At 44.2% G+C, this 26,121-nt stretch overlaps 1 protein-coding gene and 1 long non-coding RNA gene across 6 annotated transcripts in view; both read right to left on the bottom strand.

Annotated features, from left to right (window-relative positions):
* LOC144498743 (uncharacterized) overlaps positions 1 to 26,121 on the bottom strand; it is a 689,113-nt gene that overhangs the window by 628,600 nt on the left and 34,392 nt on the right. The window lies entirely within an intron of this gene.
* Positions 1 to 26,121, bottom strand: part of ap2a1 (adaptor related protein complex 2 subunit alpha 1) — a 168,442-nt gene that overhangs the window by 128,399 nt on the left and 13,922 nt on the right. For all 5 annotated transcript variants that reach the window (XM_078220352.1, XM_078220353.1, XM_078220354.1 and 2 more), the window contains exons 3-6: positions 20,210 to 20,352; positions 14,547 to 14,740; positions 3,376 to 3,505; positions 3,188 to 3,289 (exon numbers count right to left, since the gene is read on the bottom strand). In XM_078220352.1, coding sequence (XP_078076478.1) covers positions 3,188 to 3,289; positions 3,376 to 3,505; positions 14,547 to 14,740; positions 20,210 to 20,352 — 569 coding nt within the window. The remainder of the gene's footprint in view (positions 1 to 3,187; positions 3,290 to 3,375; positions 3,506 to 14,546; positions 14,741 to 20,209; positions 20,353 to 26,121) is intronic.

The following is a 26,121-nucleotide window of genomic DNA, read 5'->3' as shown; positions in this document are numbered from 1 at the left end:
ATGTCAAATGTGTCATTTACCTGGATAATCAGAGACATCTGATAAATCCCCTCACAAAAGACTGTTTGCTAAAGCTCATGGAATGGAAGACATGGTTAGAAAATTGGCTCAATGCAAACAAAAGGGGGGAATTTTACCATTTTGAGCCTAAGAGCCGAATCTGGGCGTCAAAAAGATCCGAGCCTGGAATCCTCTTTCCAGCGCGCCCATACGCGTTTTGCTGGCTCTGGTCCGATTCGCACTGTGGGCGGGGCTTAGCACTGGCGGACTGCATGCGCAGTTCGAAAAAAATCTGACAGAGCGCACCCAGGCTCGAAAAAAAAAGCAGAAAGCGGAGAGAGCGGCTCTGTGATGTTCATCCTCTGGTCGGGGGGGCGGGGGGGGGGGGGGGGGTGGTGACCGATCATTCCCTGGGGAGGGGGGGGGAGAGGGGGTGTGACGTCTCATCCTCTGGTCGGGGGGGTTCGGCTGCCAGTCTGCAGCCGATGCCTCCTGCCGGAGTGGACGTGCGGCCATGCCATCCCACAAAACCTTCAGGATGAAGCGATTCCTCGCTAAGAAGATGAAGGAGAACCGGCCGATTCCACAGTGACCGATTCCACAGTGTAAAGGGATACACCATCACTCGTACACTACCAGCCACAGCCATCTCTCCCGCTCTCTAGAGGTAGGGATATGATCAGCGCAACTTGTGGGCCGAAGGGCCTGTTTGTGCTGTGGCTTTCTATGTTCTATTTTCTATGTTCTTGCCCCTGCAGGGAAGAGTAATCTGTGGCTGGTAGTGTACCAGTGATGGTGCCAGGAGGGATCGGCCGCAGACAGGCAGTGGAAGCCCCCCCCCCACCGACCAGAGGATGAGACGTCACACCCCCTCTCCTCCCCCCCCCCCCCCCCGCCCCCAGGGGATGATACGTCACAACCCCCACCCCCCAGGGGATGAGACGTCACACCCCCTCCCGTCACACCCCCTCCCCTCCCACCACCCTCCCCCCCTCCTCCCCCCCCTCTCCCCCCCCCCCCCCCCCCCCCCCCCCCGCCCCCACCACCACCTCAGGGGATGAGACGTCACACCCCCTCCCCTCCCACCCCAACCCCCAGGGGATGAGACGTCACACTCCCTCTCCTTCTCCCACCCCCCTCCCGCCCCGACCAGAGGGTGACCTGGGTCAGAGAGCCGTTGCAGTCTCTGACCCCGCTCTTCGGAGGCTGCAGCGGCGACTTCAGACTTTTATTTTGCAGGTCGGTAACAGCGCGGATGCGGATTGGGCCAGAAGACGGTAAAGTGGGATTTGGCGGTAGAGTTGCGCCGCCCGATTCGGGCACGGGCCAGACCCATGCCCGAATCGGGTGTCGGTAAAGGCGCGATCTGCACCCAAATACGAGCCGATCGCGTTAAAGGCCCAACGCCCAACTTTACCGCGATTTCACACCCGAAAACGGGCGCAAAGTTTTGGTAAAATCAGGCCCATAGTCTCATTGGCAGGTTCTGACTCATGTTGTCTTGCTATGATTTGTGTTGGGGATTCAGCTATTCACAGTATTCAATGATTTAGGTAACATGCTAAACAGCTACAATTCCAAACATTGCACAAGGATTGGTGGTATTTAAGCAGGATAGATGGAAGCACAAAATGTTGACACATTTAATGTGGCAAGTGGATTTCAGTGTAGACAAATGTAAGGTTATCCATTTTAGACCTAGAAAGGATAGAAAAGGGTACTTTCTAAAGAGTGAAAAGAGAAATTATAATGGTGTTCCAAGGAATTTGAGGTGCAGGTGGATCATGGAAATGTCATGAACAGGTAATAAGATCAATCAAAAAAGCTAATTAGGGTACTGCTCTTTATATCTAGACAGAGGTGTCAAAATATCGATCATGGTCAACTGATCAATTGCAAACCAGTTTCCAGTCGACTTTGGGCTTTCAGCACACCATACATGTGTTGCATGCGTGATGTGTGGTTTTTGCACATGCCTTTTCCATGGGAAAGGTTAAGAGTACCCTTCTTATGATGATACAATAGAAACTAAATGATGTACTTACTGTATGGTAAAAGCAGCTGCAAAAATCCTGCACAAGATGCTTCCCGTGGGTTGAAAGCAGATTGCAATTAGCGTATATTTAGAATACTTTTGCCTGTTAACTGGGTTGGCAACTGAATGTTACACAACATTAAACTTTTGCTACTTCAGGTACAGAGGCATATGTTATGTCACAGGATTTGTAATCTAGATGCCTGGATTAATGAGGACAAGAGTTTCAATTCCATCATGCAGTTGGAGAATTTAATTTCAATGATTAAACCAGATTAAAATTCTGGAACCAGTGACTGCAAAAGTACTAGTTTGTTGTAAAAGCCCACTGCTTTACTAATGTCCTTTAGGGGAGGAAATCTTTGCACAGTCGTGTGCAAGAGCGTTCTTGGTGCATTTCTTTTCTTTCTATCCATAGACAGGCACATAAGGCTTATGTTGTGCAACATGTTTGAATGTTCCTGTGGGGGAGGATGGGAAGACCGCGCTGGTAGAACATGTCAGAATATCAAAAAAGTAGATTTCAAGTCACAGAAGTCTGGGCATCATTGTCTATAGGACCAGAATACAAGTGGGTAGGAGACATGCTTCAGCTACACAAAGGCCTGCTGTACCACATCTGGAGTATTGTGAGCAGTCTGGGCACCAGACCATAGGAAGGATACATTTTCTTGGAGAGAGTCTAGGGTAGGTATACCAGGCTGACACCTGGACTCCAAGACGAAACTATGAGGAGTGAATAAATATAGTTGTGTTCCATAGAATTTAGAAGGTTACAGAGTACAGGCACTCTGTAACCTTCTAACCTATGGAAGGAAATAGCTAGTTAGATTTGGCAAAACCATTACCGCTTCTGGGGAGTACAGGATTGAGCACATTGTCAAAATAATTCAGAGTGGATCTCTTAAAATTAAATTAGGCAACATTTCTTCATACAAAGGGTGACTGAAGCTTGGATTTCTCTTCTACAAAAGGCATTTGATGCCAAATCACTTCCCATGCTAAACTATATCTTGCCCTATCAGATTCACATTCCCACTAAACGATACTTGATCCTTCAAGGTTACAAACAGTTGCGTTTTTTAGTTTACATTTCTCATTCACGTCAGTTAGAGTGAAGTTCTACACATGAGCAAAGCGAAAGAATATTACCCGGCTCAACCTTGAAATTGCCAAGGAAACAGAAGTTTTAAACTCTTCCGGATTCTTATGAGCAAGTATGGTGATCAGATTTGTAGCAGCAGTTACAACGCCCTGGATGGAAGAGACATAGGACAATCAAAGAAATTATAATGATCCTTCAGCGGATGTACGTTGAAGAAAATCTTGAATGGTGTTACCAAGTGCTGGTCATTCAAAAGTTGAACCACTCGTGATGTCCATTCTCCCATGGGTACCAGATCTGGAGACGTTCTATACAACCGCAACAGACACAGAGCAGCACTCTGCTTCGCACTGTCCATAGTATCCCTGAAACATGAATATACAACATATAACATAGGAAACAATACAACCCAAGCACTCCTCTACAGAACTGTCAAAAAGGAACACTGGAATTGGAAAAGAACTGCAAATGTTCAATTTGCACACCAACATCTAAAAGATCAACTCTTCAACAAAATCTGCAAAGAGTCACACCCAAAGTGTTAAATTGGCCTGCTCATCCCGAGGCTGTTGGACCTGCTATGTGTATATCACAAATTAGCACAGATTTCGCAATTACCTAAATGGTGCTGCCTTGCATCCCTGTAAAATAGCAGTGTCCCCCTGCCATATCTACCTGATAGCATGGTCAAAACCAAAACTGTGCGCACAGAAAACACAAGAGCACAAGAAATAGAAGCAGGAGTAGGCCACCGGGCCCTTCAAGCCTGTCCATCATGGCTGACCTATGCTGGCCTCAACTCCTTCTCTGTGCCATTTTCCTCACAGCCCTCTATTCCTTGACCCATCAAATATTTATCCACCACCACTTTAAATACTTCTAATGGTCCAACCTCCATCACCCTTTGTGGCAGAGAATTCCAGAGATTCACCACCCTCTACTCACCTCAGTTTTAAATGACCGGCCCTTTATCTGGTAGCTATGTCCCCTTGTTAAAGACTCTCCCACTGGTGAAACATCTCACCATCTACCCAGTCAAGCCCCAGCAGGATCTCATATGTTTGAGTAAGGTCACCACTCACTCTGCTAAACTCAAGAAATGCAGATAGAGTCTAGTCTCTCTTGATAGGACAATCCTCTCATCCCAGGAATTAGCCTGGCGAATCTCCTTTGGACTGCCTCCAATGTTACTATATCCTTTTTTAGGAAAGAAGATCAAAACTATATGCAATATTCCGGGTGAGACCTCACCAACACCCTGTACAATTGTAACAAAACCTCCCTAATTTTAAACTCCAACCCCTTTGCAATAAAAGCCAAAATGCTGCTTGCCTTCTTAACTACTTGTTGGACCTGCCTGCTAGCTTTTGTGATTTATGCACTAAAACATCCAGATCCCTCTGTGTGTCTCTCACCTGAACTCTCTCTCCATTTAGATAATAATCTGCCTTTTGATTCCTCCCAACGAAGTGCATGACCTCACACTTTCTCACATTAAACTCCATTTGCCAGGTTTTCACCCAGTCTAATCTATCAATATCGCATTGCAGAATCACAATATCCTCATCACAACATGCCCTTCCACCTATCTTCGTATTGTTGGCATACTGTACAATTACAGGCCAAGAACTGATCCCGGTGGTACTCCACTAGTTACATCTTTTCACTATGAAAAGGCCCCATTTATTCCAACTCTGTTTTCTATGTGACAGTCAATTTTCAATCCATTCTAACAGACTTCCTCCAATTCCATGGAATTTTACTTTATGCACCAGCCTCTTATGTGGCACCTTGTCAAATGACTTTTGGAAATCTAAATACACTATGAAGATGGGTAAGATAGATAAGAGAGTGCAAAAAGAGGAAAACCTAAGGAGAAAAGCAGAATGCTGTGAAACATGGCATACAGTACAAAATAGACCAGCAGTGAGGGTAGAGAAAGGAGCAGAATACATCCACATAAGGAAATAGCTACAGCAGCTTAGACAATTCAACCACATGACCATGAAAAAAACCATTAGCAGTGACCTTTATAACTCCAAACAACCATGCGGTTAGAATGGATGGAACCCAGACAGGCCTTATAAGTAACTTATAAGTAACTAGGACAGATAACAGAACAAATCAGAGATTAGCGGCTCATGACCGGAGTTTGATCTAGTTTGCAATACAGAGAAAAGGGGAAGGATTGACATCTGACTGACATGCTTTATTTGGATGTAATGTCACATGTACCCAATGCTTTGAGCTGTAAATGACAGAGTGCCTCTGAGCTTGACTTGGAGGGCCTCCCCCGCATGAATGTGATAAAAGCTTGAATAAATTTGCCTTGTTACGCTCCACTCAGGTCTGAAGGCTCAATCTTTATTAAACCCTCCAATACACTACATCTACATGTTCCCCTCTATCTACTCTCCCTCTTACATGCTCAAAGAATTCGAGCAAATTTGTCAAACATGATTTACCTTTCAGAAAACCATGTTGATAAGTTTTGATTATATTCAGTTTTCCTAAATGATTAACTATTTCGTCTTTGATTATTGGCTCCAGCGTCTTGCCAATAATAGGTGTTAAACTAAACTGTCCTATAGTTCCCTGCCTTCTGCCTCTCTCCCTTTTTGAGCTAGAGCTACAGTCACAGTGGCTATTTTCCAATTTTTTGGTACCCTTCTGGAATTTAGCGAGTTATGAAAACTTTCAACCAATGCGTCCACTATCTCTGCAGCCACTTTGATTAAAACACTAGCATGCGGTTGATCAGGTCCTAGTGACTTGTCTGCCTTTAGCCCCTTGAGTTTCTCCAATACTCTAGCCCTTGTGATTGGGATTTTTGTAAGTTCTATCATGTTATTTGAAATCAGCCCATCTGATATCTTAGGGATATTTGCAGTGTCTTCCATGATGAAGACTGATGCAAAACATTTATTTAGCATATCTGCCATTTCTTTGCTGTTATCAATTCATAGCCAACCTTGGTGCAAAATAATAGCTCCAAACGAGAGAGAGAGAGACACACACACACACAGGGACGGAGACACTGCCTTCTTCCACCAGCTTCTAGCAGCAACTAAAATGAAACTAAAACTCCAACTCCGGAGGCTTGCTGAAAGTTCCAAGACTGGGAAGCCTCAACATTCAAAGGACCAATTTACAGCAGGTATTAAAAAGCTGAAAACTCAGCATCACATGAGCATACTTGTTTGTGTGAAAGTCCGAAGTTGGCCAAGTTGCAAGGGTAGGTACCATGTGCCTGATAGATGGTGTTCTCACGTGAGATGATGGCATCCGTGTCGATGATCCAGCACGTCTTGCAGAGGTTGCTGTGGCAGGGTTGTGTGGTGTCGTGGTCACTGCTCTCCTGAAGGCTGGGTAGTTTGCTGCGGACAATGGTCTGTTTGAGGTTGTGTGGTTTTTTGAAGGCAAGAAGTGGGGGTGTGGGGATGGCCTTGGCGAGATGTTCGTCTTCATCAGGGGAAGTACTGGACGACGAAGGGTACTCTGTCCATTCATAAGAACAGGATATGGCGCTTGACTCATCGATCGACCGTTCCGACGCGCCACAGCAAAAAACCGTACCAACCTCCTCAGAAGACAAACACGGGACACGGTGGACAGAGTACCCTTCGTCGTCCAGTACTTCCCCGGTGCGGAGAAGCTATGGCATCTCCTCCGGAGCCTTCAACATGTCATTGAGGAAGACGAACATCTCACCAAGGCCATCCCCACACCCTCACTTCTTGCCTTCAAACAACCACGCAACCTCAAACAGACCATCGTCCGCAGCAAACTACCCGGCCTTCAGGAGAACAGTGACCACGACACCACACAACCCTGCCACAGCTACCTGGAGACGTGCCGGATCATCAACATGGATGCCATCATCTCACGTGAGAACACCATCTACCAGGTACATGGTACCTACTCTTGCAACTCGGCCAACGTTGTCTACCTGATACGCTGCAGGAAAGGATGTCCCGAGGCATGGTACATTGGGGAAACCATGCAGACGCTACGACAACGGATGAATGAACACTGCTCGACAATCACCAGGGAAGACTGTTCTCTTCCTGTGGGGGAGCACTTCAGCAGTCACGGGCATTCAGCCTCTGATGTTCGGGTAAGCGTTCTCCAAGGTGGCCTTCACGACACACGACAGCGCAGAGTCGCTGAGAAGAAGCTGATAGCCAAGTTCCGCACACATGAGGACAGCCTAAACAGGGATCTTAGGTTTATGTCACACTATCAGTAACCCCCACAGCTTGCCTCCTGGACCTGCAGAATCTCACTGGCTGTCCTGTCTGGAGACAATACACATCTCTTTAACCTGTGCTTAATGCTTCCTCCACTCACATTGTCTGTATCTTTAAGACCTGGTTGGCTGTAGAGATTTGCATTCTAATCAGTATTCTGTAACTTGATTTTGTGTCTCTGTATGCCCTGTTTGAGAGCAGATATCCACTCCATCTGTCGAAGGAGCAGCGCTCCGAAAGCTAATGGCATTTGCTACCAAATAAACCTGTTGGACTTTAACCTGGTGTTGTTAAAACTCTTATTCTGTCATCAAGCCAATTTTGTATCCATTTAGCTACCTCACCCTGGATCCCGTGAGATTTAATCTTATGCAACAGCTACCATGTGGTACCTTGTCAAAGGCCTTGCTAAAGTCTATGTAGACAACATGAACTGCACTGCCCTCATTTACCTTCTTGGTTACCTCTTTAAACAACTCAATCAAATTTGTGAGGCATGATTTGCCACTCACAAAGCCATGCTGACTGTCCCTAATCAGTTTCTGCCTCTCTAAATGCCTGTAGATCCTGTCTTTCAGAATACCTTCTAACAACTTACCCACTACAGATGTGAGGCTTACTGACCTGTAGTTCACAGGCTTTCCCTTGCAGCCCTTTTTAAACAAAGGCACAACATTTGCCATCCTCCAATCAGGCACCTCACCTGTGGCTGTCGATGATTCAAATATTTCTGCTAGGGGACCCGCAATTCCCTCCCTAGCCTCCCACAATGTCCTGGGATACATTTCACTCTCTCATTTCCTTCTCTATAAACGGTAGGCTTTGTCTGCATAGCGCACAAGAAACAATATTTTTCAATATTAATACATGTGACAATAATAAATCAAATCATCAGGTTCCAGGGATTTATCTTCCTTGATGCGCTTTAAAACTTCCAGCACCTCCTTCTCTGTTATATGTACACTCCTCAAGACATCACTATTGATGTCCCCAAGTTCCCTAATATCCATGCTTTTCTCAACAGTAAATACTGATGAGAAATATTTATTTAGGATCTCACCCATCTCTTGTGGGTGACCTTGTTGATCCTTAAGAGGCCCTACTCTCTCCCTAGTTACTCTTTTGCCCTTTATGCATTTGTAGAAACTCTTTGGGTTCTCCTTTGCCTTACCTGCCAAAGCAATCTCATGTCCCCTTTTTGCCATCCTGATTTCTCTCTTAACTCTACTTCTGCACCCTCTATGCTCTTCAAGGGATCCACTTGATCCCAGCTGCCTATGCATGTCATGTGTCTCCTTCGTCTTGGGTCTGGGTTGTAATTTGAGATGGCCTGTCTCATATTGTCCATCAGATGGGCATCTGTGAGACGAATGCGATACTTGGACTTGATAATTTTCATCTGGGAAAAAGCCACCTTACAGGTATGTGGAACCAAAGTAGGCCTTCACCTTGAGTGCACATGATGTTAGAAGATGGTACTTCTCTCTGTTTACAAGTCCCCAAAAGTCCTTGTCCCTGATTTAGCTTTCAGCTCTTTTTGCACGGTGATTATTTCCACGTCAAGTCTACTGCTTTGTTCAAACTTCTGCTGAAATCTTGCTGTCAGTTCTCAAATGTCCACTTGAAGAAAAGGATTTGAGACAAACAATGATTTGTTCCATCTTGTCTAACTCCTGAAATTGTGTGTTGAATTCCTTTTCCAAATTAATCAAGTAGTCACTGAATGTTTGGATGGAACCCTTTCTGTTTCACCTATTGTTGGATTTTCCCCAGATTTGGGAAACACTCAGTAATTTTGTTCTTTAACTGGGAGGACCACAGGCCCAGTTTCGACTTGAACGCATTCACTGCACTGATCGTGTATGATAAGTCTCTGTTCCTCGCCTGCAGTTCACGGATCAGCTCATTCAATTTGGCACTTAGTTTTAATTTTATTTTAGTGTCACAAGTAGGCTTACATTAACACGGCAGTGAAGTTACTGTGAAAATCCTCTAGTCGCCACACTCCAGCACCTGTTCGGGTACACTGAGGGAGAACTTTAGCATGGCCAATGCACCTAACCAACATGTCTTTCAGACTGTGGGAGGAAACTTGAGAACCCTGAGGAAACCCACGCAGATATGGGGAGAACGTGCAGACTCCGACAGACAGTGATCCAAGGCGGGAATCGAACCCAGGTCCCTGGCGCTGTGAGGCAGCAGTGCTAACCACTGTGCCACCACACCTTATATCTGTAATAAACGCTAAGTCTAGCAACCATGCGTTACCTGACAGCTGGCTGTGCACCTTATTTCTTGATATAAGAAAGGTAACAATTTCAGGGAGCAGTTCCACAAATTTCTGGAGGACTTTTCCTTGACTTACCTACCTCACATCTGCATGAAGGATTAGTTCACCGTAGGTGGCAAACTCATTGAGTAACAATTTGAACAAGCAGTATTGCAGAGCTTTGGCACAAATTTGAGTTGACGATCTTGACAACAACTGTTATTACATGAGCTGAAAGGAAAAAGTGCTCCTAATATCCTGGTGAGATGTGATATTTTTGGAGTTCTCAGTCTGTGCTGGTTATGTGTTTCCCACAGGTCAGTTCGAAGAGTGAGCATTCTCTCAGGAGTAGCAAGCTACAGAGATTACAGGTCACAATGGAAATAATTGACTAAGTTCTAATCAATTCTTCAAAAATGGATTGAAGGTAGGGCTGGAAGTGATGACAGGAGGATGAAGGAAGACATTGAAGTTTAGTGGAGGGTTTCTGGTTAAACAGTAAGGCATTAAGTGTTCAAAAGTACAGTGTCGAATGCTGGGAATTCAGAAGTTAGGGGAAGAGGCATGAGCACAGAGATAACAAAGTTGCAGAATTTATAATTCAGCCAACAGAACTTACAGAACAGCTTGGGGCAGACAGAGGGGTAAAGAACTCATGATTTCAGATGTTTGTAGCAATTAGGACTGTTCTGACTCTGGATCTGCATCTACCAATGAACAGAACAGGAACCACAATTTAGAGAGGAATATCTAAGCTGCAGCATGTGAACGAAGCTGGTGGGCATCCGGTTGGAATTGTGTTTAGAGACGGTCGCTACCACCTTTCTTCCATCAAGGGGATAGGAGGGTAGCAGGTGGCTTGTCAGTGGAGACAAACTGATAAAGTCTAGTGGCTTAGAGGATCTCCCGGGTTAAAAAAAAACAAAAAGGGGACTTCGGGACAGGGAGTATGGGCACAGCTTCCTTATGACGGTGAGAAGGTCATGGACAAAACAATTGGGATGTTTTCTGACAGTTGCAGTGTTTAGTATCATTCACAACTCCCTACATAATGAAGCTGTATGTGCCAGTGGCAAGGTTTGGGCAACATTCAAGTTTGGGCTGATTTATGATATGAACGTTATTTTCAACTTAAATGCCAGGCAATGATCATCTCTAATCCTAGAGGATTCAAACATCTCCCATGATGTTCAATACCATTACCATTGCTGAATTCCCCAGCATCCATAGCGTTACTATTGACAAGAAACCCAACTGAATCAGCCATTTAAATACTGTGGTTACAATAGTAGATCAGTGATTGGGAATTCTGCAATGACTAACTCAGCTCTGACTCCCCAAAGCCTGCCCACCATATACAAAGCACATGTCAGAGTGCAATGGAATACTCTCCACTTGGCTGGCCAAGTATTGTTCCAGCAACAATCAAGAAGTAGGACACAATCCAGGACAAAGAGTCCTCTTGAAACATGGAGAGGAAAGATACAGGGGGATTGGAGGGTGGTGTGTAGGGAGCATGCATGCATGCAGTTGCGAATAGAAGGGGAGGAGAAGAATTTAGAAGAAAATAATTAAAATAGCATTTCCAACCTGAAACTAAATTCCTAAATAGTGACAGGGCATAATGCAAGTGGAGTACAAGAGCATAAAAGTATGACTTCAGTTGCAAAAATCTAGTTCAGAGTTCACATGTTTTAGAATATAATTTTATTTTTACTAAAGTTTTAACTGTAGTTAAATGGGCGACATGGTGGCACAGTGGTTACCACTGCTGCCTCTCAACACCAGGGACCAGGATCAATTCGGGCCTTGGATGACTGTGTGGAGTTTGCACATTCTCCTTGTGTCTGCGTGGGTTTTCTCCTGGTGCTCCGGTTTCCTCCCACAGTCCAAAGATGTGCGGGTTAGGTTGATTGGCCATGCTAAGTTGCCCCTTAGTGCCCTGAGATGCGTAGGTTATAGGGATTAGCGGGTAAATGTGTAGGGATATTGGGGTAGGGCCTGGGTGAGATTGTGGTCGGTGCAGACTCGATGAGCCAGATGGCCTCTTTCTGCACTGTAGGGTTTCTATGATTCTATGATTTCTAAGCCTGGGTAAGATATTCTGTCGGAGAGTTGGTGCAGACCCAATGGGCCAAATGGTCTCTTTCTGCACTGGGGATTTTATGATTCTATGATAAATGCAAAAAGCTTGGTTAAGAAATTGATAAACAACCTTAATGTAAAGGCAAACCAAATAAACCTAAATTTAATTAGCAAAAAAAAAATGTCGGAAAATCTCAGCAGGTCTCACAGCATCTGTGGAGAGAGAACACAGCTAACGTTTCCTGGTTGACCCTTCGTCAAAGCTCTGCATTAATTTGCTTTTATTCAAGTCCAATTAATCAGTGTTTAACTTACAAGGTCAGAAAAAAAATGTTATATGAAAGATGACCCATTTCTGCTCCTCTTGGCTAAGCCAGGATGTCCAACATTATCTCCAAAAATAAGCTCAAAGCCAGCAATTGAGAGGTCATAAAACTCCATTAAAGGAATAAATTATACATGTGGGTTATAGAATCAAAGATTTGTATTAAAGATAAAATAATTAATTTGCATTTCTGTTTGAATCATCCCAAAGTATGCCAAATTGCCATAGAGACAGCGATTCAGGATGGAGCCTTCATCAGAGAAGGTTCTTCATTTTAATGTTTTTTCTGACAGAGGCAAGCAGTAATTGCAGATTTGCTTTGGTGTCGACTGCATCATAAGCTAACGGGGGTGATCGTCATTTAGGTCTGCATTTCAAGCAAAGAAAATACTACCATCATTGTTCATCATGAGGAATGCACATATGATTCTATCTCAGTTTGGATTTTGAGGGGAAAAGCACTGGCCAGTTTGCTCTAGCTTGCTCGTGAAGAAATCTACAGTGGTTCTCATCAAGCTTTATGGCATAAAGCAGTCATGATGTGGAGATGCCGGCGTTGGACTGTGATAAGCTCAGTAAGAAGTCTCACAACACCAGGTTAAAGCCCAACAGGTTTATTTGGCAGCACAAGCCACTGGCTTTCGGAGCCTCAAGCTCCTTCATCAGGTGAGTGAGGACTTGTGTTCACAAACAGGGCATATAAAGACTTTACATGCCCTGTTTGTGAACACAAATGTGGCAAAGTGGCAATGCCCAGGAGGCACCTTAGCACTGCCCAGATATCTGCAGTGCCAAGGGGGGCGGGGGGGTGGGCGGGGGGGGGGGGGGGGGGGGGGTGTTGATCGGTGGGGATGGAGGGTCCCCCCTGCCACTGTACTCGGCATTGACAAAGGGAGGGAGGCCAGCAATTGGGGTTGGCCATTGTGGTGGTGGGGGGGCCAAAGCTGGCCCAGACATGTCTAAGGGGGCCAGCGATGCGGGATCGTGGGGCTGGCCAGCGGGCTGTAAAAGCCGGCAGTGCAGGGCTTCTGCAGATATGCCGATCTCCGCTATGACAGATCGGCGCACGTACAGCGGCCCGCTCAGCGCTATGTTGCCAGTCTCTCTAGCGGGAATAGATTTTTAATGAGATTCATGCTGGTGCATTCTGCAGTACACAAAGCGTGGGAGATTCATTTTGAAAATCCCGCTGAAAAAAAACAGCAGGATTTATTCCTGTTTTTACACAAATTTGACACTTAAATTTTTTTGGGAGAATCCCATCCACTATCTTTGATTTTAAAAATAATTGGATATTAACTTATCAAAGGAGGCTAAAAACAATTCAAAAATGTGATAAGAAGGAATTCAAACTAATTATTCTCTGCAGTCATCTGGTGGCCAGAGCACAGAAGAACTACAGTGTCACAGGCCATCACAATAATTAGAAAACTCCATCAGAACATGAAAAGTCCAGGCGTCAGCATAATTAACATTGAAGCTGTGAAGCACAATTAGACTCAGACCTTCTGAATGGAAAGATGGCAGTACATGGTAAATTTAATAGATATGTATGCACACCCCCGCACACATACATACATTTTACAAATACAGAAATACAGAAAGCATTCAAAGATGTTACTGATAGAGATCACTGTGTTTTAATCCTATTGTTGAAGATTTAAGTTTTGTATAAAAGCCAATATCGCACACGCTGCACATGTTTCTATTATTTTTAAATCAAAGATTGACATTGAAACAATCCAAGGAAAGTTCCTGCAAAATACCAAAGGTATCACATGAAGCCATCATCCCATATAGAGAAATGTCATTATTTTCTCATAGTTGACTTAATGGGTCAGTCACTAAATGCAGCATTTAACTCAGCTGTAGAGACCAGGTCACAGATTCAGTCTCTGTACTGCATCAACTGATCTGAAGGTAGTGTGTGGGGCTACAGTTAGTCTCAGTGGCCCTGCAGTATGATAGAGAAGCATCCCTACTCCTGATCACTGTCATTCGCGATAACAGATGGTCATGGAGTGAGCAGAGCCATGACTACAGAATTGATGTCAGCTGTGACTCCCAGCAACCTCTCCCCTCTGCAGCTTATATACTGACAATGAAAGCCTGACCAGAGGTCAAACAGTGACTGTGAAATCATAGCCCAGCACACACAGTTTGAGCAGAGATTAAAGTGAGAAAAGGTGCAAGAATTAACCAAAACCAATTTTCCTTCTAAATCCACAAATACTTTTTGGAGAAGATCAGTGAAGCAATGCAAGATGACTATTCCAAGTAACTGACTGTCTCTTTATCACTACTTTTTATTTTGTTCAACATGTTATATCATTGACCTTTTTTTCCAAGACAGGGCCTTCATGGTCCCTGGTACAGACATCGGGGTCAATATGCTATCATAGCACTGTTACAGATTGTTAGACAGGGTATCAAACCTGGGCGTTAAAAATTCAGTTTACTATCACAGTAACACTTACCCAGCAACAATTATTTTTGGAATCTCGCCAGCAAAAGCCTCTGCCATCTCCCGGCTTCCAACATTTGCAATGCAGTGCAGGGCCAGACACATGGAAGTAGGGTTGCGGCTGGCCAGGTCATTCCTGAGAGCATTGTTTATTAAACGCATCAACTCACTGTTAGAATTTACTAAGATTGAGATGAAAAGGTAACCCTGCAATTATTTAAAGAGATAGAGAGAGAGGAAAAGTTAAGTATAGAACTTGCATAACAGCATCCAGCACTCACAGACTGATCATCACATTCCAGGATCCATCAAATACACTGGCTCTGAGATGAGGGCTCTCTACACAACCAACCTGCAGTCCCCATAGATTAAATCATGTAACATAGTGTCTAAGGCAGTAGGATGACCATCACTCAACACAGAATGAGGAACCGATCACTTGGATTTAATAACAGATCTATTTAATCTGTTATTAATAAATTTAATTGTTCTACTGGACTACAAAGATTGATTGGATACATTCACTGGCAGCTTTGCCATTAATGGTAAAAATAGAATTTGAATTACTCAGTCCTTTAGGAGCGCTAGTGATTGCTCAAGGTGAAATTCAATGATAACGTTCATAGTCTGCTGGACTTTTATTAAGAGCTCATTTAACTGTGTAGTTAATGTTCTCTCTCCTTCTCCAGGCCTGGAATACAAAACAAGGGAGGAGTGGAAAGTTAAGCTTTGTTCGAATGGTGATACTGGGCCTTCAGAACAATAGGGAAATCTAGGAGAGCTGGGAAGGAGTTCCATGATGTGTGAATCCAGAGTTGTGGTATTTAGAACACTCGGATTGGACCCCAGAGGAGGAGAAAGCTTTTGGGGTCTGGCATCATTGGAGAAAGTCCTGGGCATGAAGTGAAGGAGGAACAAGCTCATATTTCAGCAGAAATGTATGTGAGATATGTATGTGAGCAATGGGAGAGTATCAAAAGAAGATGGCATGGTTGAGGCGTTGGGGACAGGGAAGGGTATAAGCTATTGGCTGTGGGAGTGATTTGCTGGGTGACAAAGTGAGGTTTGAGTCTTCAAATGTGGGGCAAGGTGAAGGGCAGCAGGTGAGAGCAGTACAGTCAGCGAGGAGACACAGAAACTCAGACAGACAAGCACAGATATACAAACAAATCTCAATCCATTGTCTTTCCAGGCTCAAACAGAAGGGCACTCACAAAGACACCCCACACATTCCCATTAGCCTATACTAAAACCTTTTAGAAGTTTACTTAATCACAATTGGAAAAACAGCAAAGGTAGAATCATAGAATGATACAGCATAGGAGACCATTCAATCCATTGAATCCCTGTCAGTACCTTTCGAGACCAGCTCAGATAGTCTCACTCCCCATCGCCCAGTATCTTTTCTCTTTAAGTAATTATTGCCTTTCTTTCTTTAGCCAATCATTCTAAATTGATGTCACTTGGTTCTTAGTCCTTCCACCACAGTTTCCCCACATCTACCTTGTGCAGGCCCCAATGATTTTGAAAATCTTATTTTATTCTCTAGGAAAATGATCCCAGCTTCTCCTGTGTAACTGGAACCATTCTTATGAATCTTTTCTGCACTCTTTCTAATACCATCACATCCTTCCTAAGGTATGGAGCCCAGTACAGGACACAATACTCCAGTTGAGGTTGAGCCAGTGTCTTGTACAGGTTTATCATAACTTCCTTGCTTTAGTTCTCTATGTGTCCAATTATAAAGCCCAGAATCCCTTCTGCTTTATTAACTGCTTTCTCAGCCAGTCCTGCCACCTTCAATGATTTGTGCACAAGTCAACCCTTTATAAGTCAACCCTTTATTTCATACTGTCTCTCTGTGTTCTTTTTACCAAAATGAAACACTTGGCAGTTCTCTGCATTAGATTTTATCCGCTACTTGCCTGCCCATTCCACCAACCTATGTCCTCTTAGAAGTCTATCACTCTCTTCCCATCAGTTCATAGTACTTCCAGGTTTTGTGTCAGCTTCAATTTTTTGAAAATTGTACCCTGCAATTCAATCCAAGTCTAAATCATTTAATATAGATCAGGAAAAGCAGGGGTCCTAACATGGAGCCCTGGGGAACCCCCACTGAATATATTCCTCCACTCCAAACAGCAACTCTTCACCAGTGCTCAGTTTCCTGTCATTCAGCCAATTGCTTATCCATGCTGCTATAGTTCCTTTTATCCCATGGGTTCTTTCAGCTTTGTTGACAAGTTTGGGTGTGGCACTTTATTAAATGCCATTTGGAAATTACATACACACACAACCGCATTCCCCTCATTCGCCCTCTGTGACCTCATCAAAAAAACTCAAGCAAGTTAATTATATACAATCTGCCCTAAGCAAATCTGTGCTGGCTTTCCATTAATGCCCCATTCTGCCCAAGTGACTGCTCATTCTGTTCTGGATATTCGCTTCTAAAATCTCTTCCACCAACAAGGTTAAACTGACTAGCTGTAGTTGCTGGGTTTATAAGGATGAACCCTTTTTTGAAAAGGATGTTAACATTTGCTATTCTCTAGTCCTCTGGCACCACCCCTCAATTTAAGGAGGATTGGAAAATTATAGCCATTGCCTCTGCAATTTCCATCCTCACTTCTCTCAGTATCCCTGGATATATTTCAACTTTAAATACAGTCAACTCATCTTTAGTTAAGATCGAGCATGGGATCAAACCCAAGATGGTGTGCAATGCCTTATTTTGTCAGCTATCTCGTTTGTCTCTCTAGTGGGGACCATGAATTGGATTCATTGGAATTTGAATTTGGATTTTGGAGCAAGCAAGGAATGGATTCAGATTTGCCTGGTCCATTCTGAGCATTGGCCTTGTGACTTTAAGAATGGAGTAAAGATTTTTTTAAAAACTAATCTTTATCAACTTGTAGCCAATCCAGGGTCTCAGTTAAAATAAAAGCAAAATACTTCAGATGCTAGAAAGCTGAAATAAAAACAAAGTGCTGAAAAATTCAGCAGGTTTGGCAGCCCCTATGAAGGGAGAAACAGAGTTAACACTCCATCCTATCTCTGTAACCCCATGCATTTACCATGGCCATTCCACCTCACCTACACACTTTTGGACTGTGGAAGGAAACTGGAGCACCCAGAGGGAACCCACACAAACATGAGGAGAACATGCAAATTCCACAAAGGCAGTCATCCAAGGCCAAAATCAAACCTGGGTCCCTGGCACTGTGAGACAGCAGTGCTAACCACTGTGCCATCTTCTGAACCCTTTATATTCAACTTGGTTCTCACTTCTATCTTCCTGACACCTGTCACATACACCTATTTTCTACTTTCGCTTACTCTCTAACACTTTCATAGAATCCTATGCAGAAGAAGGCCATTCGGCCCATTACGTCTGCATTGACCACAATCCCACCCAGGCCTTACCCCATAACCCCATGCACTTACCCTAGCTAGTCCCCCTGACACTAAGGGGGCAATTTAGCATGGCCGATCCATCTAATCCACACATCTTTGGACTGTGGGAGGAAACCGGAGCACCTGGAGAAAATCCACGCAGACCCGGGGAGAATGTGCAAACTCCAGACAGTGACCCAAGCCGGGAATCGAACCTGGGTCACTGGCGCTGTGAGGCAGCAGTGCTAACCACTGTGTCACCATGCCGCCCTCATCATCCAGGGAGCTCTAGCTTTTCCCCTCATGGGAATGTACCTTGAGCATATCCAAACCATTTCTCTCTAAAAGCAGCCCATCGTTCCATTACAGTTTCACAGACAATCTTTGATTCCAATTTACCTGGGATAGATCCTTTCTTATTCCAATGAAGTTGATCCTCTCCCAGTTAATTATTTCTCTTACCCTGGATTGTTCTGTGTCCTTTTCCATAAGCAAACTAAACTGTAAGATACAATGATGATTGCTCCCTAAAATTTAGGGCCTAAATGTTCCTCCAGCTGACACTTGGTCCACTTGACACATCATGTTCCCCAAAATCTGATGCAGGAATGCCTCCTTCCTTGAAGTGGAAACATATTGGTATAGAAAATTTTCCTGAACATACTCCAGAAATTCCTGCCTCGCTCCACCCTTTACACCATGACTATCCCAGTTTCTATATGGATAATTAAAGACCCTCATTATAACAGCTCTAGAATTCTTGCACCTCTAATTTCCTCACAGATTTGTTCCTCTATATCTTTCCCAGTATTTGGTGACCTAATGAATAAACCAGCAATGTGATGGTACCTCCATTTCTTCTGAATTCTAGGCAAATAGATCCTGTCTTTGACCGATCTGGGACATCCTCTTTCCAGCAGTACAATGTTCTTAATCAATACTGGTGCCCTTCCTCCATTCTTTTCTTAACAGCTTCTATCCAGGAATATTTAACACCAGTCCTGCCCTTTTTGAAGCCAGGTATCAACTATCACAACATCATATTTTCACAACTTTCTGCACCTGATGCTTACCAATTTTATTTACCGCACTGTAAATACATGCACAATAAACCGAATGTAGATCTTATTTCATTCCTTTTTACTCTGATTCTACCCAATGCCTGACTATTTCTTACTTGTACCTTTTCTGATTCTCTGGGTCCCATCACTTTCCTCTATAATATTTCCTCCTGGTTTCCATCTCTCTCCTAAATTAGTTTAAACCCTCCCCAATAGTAAATCGCCAGAAGGACATTCATTATATCTGTCAGATGCCACCTGTCCAGTTGCCCAGATCTCATTTCCCCCAGAACAGGTCTGAAGAAGGGAACGGGTTAATGAACTTTGTAACACTTAAGATTTGTGCAAAGCATTGAAACCCGAACTTTGTAATACTTAGAGATTTGTAAAAAGCATTGTAGAACTTGTTTTTGTTTCTGTAGAACTTGTTTTCGTGTATCCAAACCAGATAAGAGAAGCAGCTGTCCCTACTGTTGTAGCTAATTGTGTTCAGGAATGTGACTAACCCAGCTAGAATCCATTTTGTGTTCTTTTATACTATGTACTTTTGTTGAACACGGTGGAGCTTATACGTATGCCTTCTGTGATCGTATAATAATAGATTCATATATATTCATTATATATTATTCATTCTTACCGATATAAATTGTTATATAGGCCCCTGTACCTCAGTTAACTTGTTTGTGCAAACTTATAATCTTGTATGCTGGATAAACAAACCACAGATGTCTGCCACATAGGGGCGACAGAACAGATAGTCGCAGCCTTGAGATGGCTGCGATTACACGGACTACGCGAAGGACAGAACCACCGAGGCAGCAATAATCGTGAAAAAATGCGGACGTGACCAGGGGCGAAAATATATGTATAAATATTTGCTCTTAACCTGTATTCGGCGAGAAGTCTGGAGACCGTGTTAGGAATCGGACGTCTCCCACAAGCTTGTGAAAATAAATCACTGTACTTTGACTCACGACTAGTCTCAGAGGTATTATTTACTTACAACCAAGGTCCCAGTGCCCCAAGAATCTAAAGCCCTCCCTCCTGCATGACCACACAAAATGCCACCTTGTCAAAGCACAGATTCCCTGAAAATACTGTCATTCATTTCCATGCTGTCAAAGGACACAGTGTTCCTTTTGGTATTATATTATCTTCAAGAAGTAAAACAAGATTTCCATCTGCTACATTGCAATCGGACAGTAACAGCTGACCTACTTACAATTTGTTTCTCAGAGTATTTATTGGAACTAAGTAGGTTAACTGCCTCCATGTGACCAAAATCAATGCCGTGACCAAGGAGGAAGATGAAAAGCAGTTTGCAAATATATTTTTTCTTGCTGTAGCCATCCAGGGCCTTGTCGCCTGCAAAACAAAGCACAGAACATTTCACAAATATCTCATTTTTAAATGGGGGACCGGGGGGGGCGGGGGGTAGAATTCTCCCAAAAGTGCTGAATTGGCGAGAAAACTGGTCCAGATCACGACTGTTTTTTCAGTGCAACTTCAGACCCAAATATCCCCACTCTCTGCAATGCAGAGGGCGCAATCGTGAATCTCATTAAAAACCCGGGGGGCAAAGCCTATTCGTGCCAGAGTCTGACAGCTCCGGAACTTTGCGCATGCATTTGCTCCCCATTTGTCTCCCCATTTGCTGGCCAGCTCGATCACTGACCAGCCTGGGAGCACCACAGTGCTGCCCCTCCAGCTCCCCACCACGGCTCAATCGTGGCCCACACGACAATTCCTAGGTCAGCCCACCCTCCTTGCTGACCACCCCCCCCCCACTCCCCGGCAGGCCAACCCTCCCCCCACACCCTCCCCCCCCCAATCGTTGGCCTACCTCCAGCCCAGACCGATCCCATGCAGAGTGGCAGCGGGAACCCCACCCCCGGCAAGTTCCGTGCCGGGCCCAATAATGACATTTAAAATACATTTCAAATATTAAAATCACTTACCTGACTTCCTGCCGGTTTCCAGCATGGTTCCGACTGCGCCTGTTCCTGGCTCTGGGAGACCTGCATGCATCAGGAATGCATGCACGAATCACGCGAAATGGCCAATACGCAATTCTCCAGACCGGACCCACCAGAAAATCTGCGGGTCGCGATGGGAGAATTGCCCCCATGATGTATAGATTGGGTCATCACATAACTGTGATCACATGGTCACGTCCAGTATCATGTGGCAGGAGTGTGCCAGATTTCCCTGTACCTCAGGCAGAGCACAAATGTTTCTTACAGCTTCAGAATTAGTTAAATAAACTTACTGTCACTACAGTCCTTTTTGCAGTCAGTGTTACAGCACTGTTACCACAGGAAACTACATGGTGCCAGGGCTGACAGCATGGTTGCAAGCACTTCGAACATTTGACCCATAATCTTCAATGAAAATGTGGCAGACAACTGGGAGGAGTTTAAACAGGAGGCTCATATTCTGCAGTGCATTGCTTTACGTCAAGCCAAGAATGGTACACATGTACACTTTGCTGAATTTAGCGGGTCCTGGTGCGGCAGCAAAATTTCATTCATTTACTTTGCAATCCGAAAAAGACAGATAATCTTGACCAAATTCAAGCCATATGCCTTCTGGTTAAGAACCTCATTCTCAATTACCACATTTTTCATTCTACCAACCAAAAAACAGATGATTCTATTCAATCCTATGCTACTACTTCAAAAATCTTAGCAACAAAATGCTCATTTGGAAATTTTACAGGTGAGTGTGTTAGAGGTCGGTTGGTTTGTGGAATAAATAGTGATGCGGTCTGAAAACAATTACTGCGGCCAAAAGATTTAACATTACAGTCTGCAGTGGAAATGTGCATGCTCAACGATCAGTCTGAGACATCAAGCAGAGGATTTAGGTGGGAAATGATGCAGTTTGGGTGGGACAATGAAATTTTTGCAGTGCAGGACCAGCATCCCCCAAAAAGAGCACTTTGTTTTGCATCTGGAAAAAATTGCCATTGACGTGACAAGTGAAACCACTTCGCCAAATGCTGCAGGTCCTAGCAACAACAGCCCTTTTCTGTTAACAGCAACACATCTGCTAATTGATCTCCAAGGGCTAAGCATGTTAGTAAGATCAATGAATGACAATTCAACCCAAGCAGTACGGTCACAAAACCAGCAGCAACAACAACACCAACACTGACATTATATTAGTGTGGAATCTACCACAGAAAAGGGTGAGAGCTTCACTACTCTAAATGTACTCTCTAGTAATGCCAAGCTTAGAGTCAAGATTAATACCGGGGTGAAGTGTAATGGATTATCTAGCAAAAAACTATGGAAAATAGATCAAGGTGTGATACCAAATCCCGACCAGCAGTCTGACCTCGTGGCTTATGATGGACAGACAATCACTACCCAGGGCACAACTACCCTTGTATACAAGGAAACTTCGATTTCCACATTGTGAATCAGAATGTAAAGCTACTGCTGGGACTTTGAGATAGCATCACTCTAGGGCTCATTCAACTTGGCCCAGAGGTGCACGCCCTACAACTTCAAGCCTCAGAGATGACAATGTGTGCGATGTTGTTGACTGCCAGGTCATCGGCAAACTGAGGACTTAGAAGGGCAAAAAGGGGTCAAGAAATGTCCTTGGCAGACAGGATTAAGAAGAATCCTAAGGCATTTTATACATACGTTAGGAACAAGAGGGTTGTTAGGGAAAGAATCGGACCTCTCAGGGACAAAGGAGGGGAATTATGCTTAGAACCAAAGGAGGGAGGTGAGATCCTAAACAAATACTTTGCATCAGTATTCACAAAGGAGAGGGACATGTTGACTGGTAGTGTCTTCGAGAGATGTGTTGACCCATTAGAAAAAATCTCAATTACAAGGGAGGAAGTGTTAGGTTTTTTAGGAAACATTAAGTCAGACAAATCCCCAGGGCCGGATGGCACCTATCCTAGACTCCTCAGGGAGGCGAGAGATGCAATTGCTGGGCCTCTAACAGAAATCTTTGTCTCTTCACTGGACACAGATGGGGTCCCAGAGGATTGGAGGATAGCAAATGTGGTCCCATTGTTTAAGAAGGGTAGCAAGGATAACCCGGGTAATTATAGGCCGGTGAGCTTGACGTCCGTGGTAGGGAAGTTGTTGGAGAAGATTCTTAGAGATAGGATATATGCGCATTTAGAACTGAATAATCTCATTAGTGATAGACAGCATGGTTTTGTACGAGGGAGGTCATGCCTCACAAATTTGGTTGAGTTTTTTGAGGAGGTGACAAAAACGATTGACGAGGGAAGGGCCGTGAATGTCGTCTATATGGATTTTAGTAAAGCGTTTGACAAGGTCCCTCATGGCTGGCTGGTGCAAAAGGTTAAATCTCATGGGATAAAAGGTGAGCTCGCTAGATGGGTGGAGAACTGGCTTAGCCGTAGAAGACGGAGGGTTGCAGTGGAGGGGTCTTTTTCCGGTTGGAGGTCTGTGACTAGTGGTGTTCCGCAGGGCTCTGTACTGAGACCTCTGCTGTTTGTGATATATATAAATGATTTGGAGGAAGATGTAGCTGGTGTGATCAGTAAGTTTGCGGACGACACAAAGATTGCTGGAGTTGCGGATAGTGATGAACATTGTCAGAGAATACAGCAGGATATAGATAGGCTGGAACATTGGGTGGAGAAATGGCAGATGGAATTTAATCCAGATAAATGCGAAGTGATGCATTTTGGTAGATCTAATGCAAGGGGGAGCTATAATATAATTTCCAGAACCATCAGGGGTATAGACACACAGAGGGACCTGGGTGTACAAGTCCACAGATCCTTAAAGGTGGCAGCACAGGTGGAGAGGGTGGTCAAGAAGGCATATGGCATGCTTGCCTTTATTGGATGGGGCATAGAATATAAAAGTTGGCATATGATGTTGCAGCTGTATAGAACGGTGGTTTGGCCACATTTGGAATACTGCGTCCAGTTCTGGTCGCCACACTACCAGAAGGACGTGGAGGCTTTGGAGAGAGTACAGAGAAGGTTTACCAGGATGTTGCCTGATATGGAGGGTCTTAGCTATGAGGAGAGATTGGGTAAACTGGGGTTGTTCTCCCTGGAAAGACGGAGGATGAGGGGCGACCTAATAGAGGTGTATAAAATTATGAAGGGCATAGATAGAGTGAATAGTGGGAAGCTTTTTCCCAGGTTGGAGGTGACGAACACAAGGGGTCATGGGTTCAAGGTGAGGGATGCAAGGTTCAACACAGATGTCAGGGGGACGTATTTTACACAGAGGGTGGTGGGGGCCTGGAATGCACTGCCAAGCAAGGTGATTGAGGCGGACACGCTGGGATCGTTTAAGGCTTATCTAGATAACCACATGAACAGACTGGGAATAGAGGGATACAAAAGAATGGTCTCGTGGGCACATGAGTGGCGCAGGCTTGGAGGGCCGAAGGGCCTGTTCCTGTGCTGTATTGTTCTTTGTACCAGTCACATATCACATGATGAAATGACTTGGTTCCAAGAAGAGTACAAGGAGCCATGAGGCAAAAAGTCATTGATGAGCTGCACCACATGACAGCATTGAGTGTAATTACCCCAGTAGAGTGTTATAATCCAGGTCAGAAATTCCAAAGTGTTTTATGAAGTCCGCCTGGATCATAAGTTTTGCAATTTGAATTTGGCTAGGGTAAGCATGAGATGTTTCACTTCAGGTATGATTCAGATGACCTACTAGGGAACTTTTATCAACCAAAGTTTATTTAAGAATACAGTTAACACATAGAAAGAAAATTTAGCAGTAACTTTTACCAATTACAAACAAGAAAAAAAACAACTATTGATATTGTATAAACCTTAACAACTAAATTCACTGTTCCACTACAACAAACCTCCTTAAAAACATACACCTGCCACAGGTTTAGCACAGAAAATAAGAATGCCACTTGATGCTGGAACTTAGTCCTTTGGTTGGAGAATTGAAACTCTGACTTCCCAGCCTTGCAACTTCTGGCAGATCTTGAGGTAGAGACAATGCCACTGCTGGCCTCTAGTTTTTTTTCCCCCAGCAAACGACTGCAAGAGACAGAATTCTCACTCCTGGATGGCAAGAAGACCTGCTTCCATCTAGCCAACAAAATCTATAATAGATATAGGCAAGATAAGGGGAAGAGAGAGAAAACCTGCCTGAATCCAGCCTGAAGTAAAAACACCCAACTAAAACACAGCAGCCAGCAGCCCAAAACTGAAAGCAAAACTAAAATAAAACTGTCCAGAAGGCACCTGACCTATCCATTCTTTCTCCAACAATTCAGGGTCATAAAATTCCCAAAAAGTACACGAGGCCCAGAGTAAAAATAAACAAAACACCATTTAAATCACTTAAGCAGCAATAAAAGGACTTCTAAGCAGACAGCTCAGGGCCTGCCTATAACTGCAGAGAAAATGATTAAAAATACATTTTTTAAAGGCACACAAGCGTCACAAGAGGAAGCCACAGAATGGGTCTCAGCAACGATAGCTACAGCAAAAAAGGATGGCACACACAGGATATGCAGTGATCCAGGGCATCTGAACAAAGCGTTGCTCAGACCATATCACCCATGAAGACAGCGCAGCAGTTGATATCAGACATCCCACAAGCAAAGGTATTCAGCGTGCTAAATGCAAAATATGGATTGTGGTGATCCCGTTAGGTTTGGCATCTTCAAAACTGTCTGCATTCATGTTTCCGGTAGGCAAATAGATTTCTGTGTATGCTGTCTGGTATCTCCACCGGCAGTGAGGTCTTCCAGCGAAGTTTGGAGCAACACATTGCGAACCAACCATAGTCAATGATATCCTGGTTTGGGGTCCCACAGTGCGAGAACATAATGCGTGTCTTCGCCATGTCCTAGACAAAGTCAGAGATCTCCAATTGAAGCTCAACCCTGCAAAATGCAAATTAGATTCGATGGCAAGGAGTCCCACTCTCCATTAAAATGTCAGGGATGGGTTAGAGGGAGTGCAGCTGCATTAAGTTTCAAGAGAGTAAGGCAAGGCTGAATGGCCTCTACTTTAAAGCCAAGAGTATTGCAGATAATATGATGAGTTAAGGGTGATAATTGATACGTGCAATTGTGATATATTGCCATCACAGAGACATGGTTGAGGGAGGAGCAGGATTGACAACTCAACATTCTGGG

Source organism: Mustelus asterias, chromosome 9 (assembly GCF_964213995.1).
Source record: "Mustelus asterias chromosome 9, sMusAst1.hap1.1, whole genome shotgun sequence".
Lineage (NCBI taxonomy): Eukaryota > Metazoa > Chordata > Chondrichthyes > Carcharhiniformes > Triakidae > Mustelus > Mustelus asterias.
The sequence above is the reverse complement of the archived record's forward strand: the minus strand, read 5'-3'. Positions and strand labels throughout refer to the sequence as shown.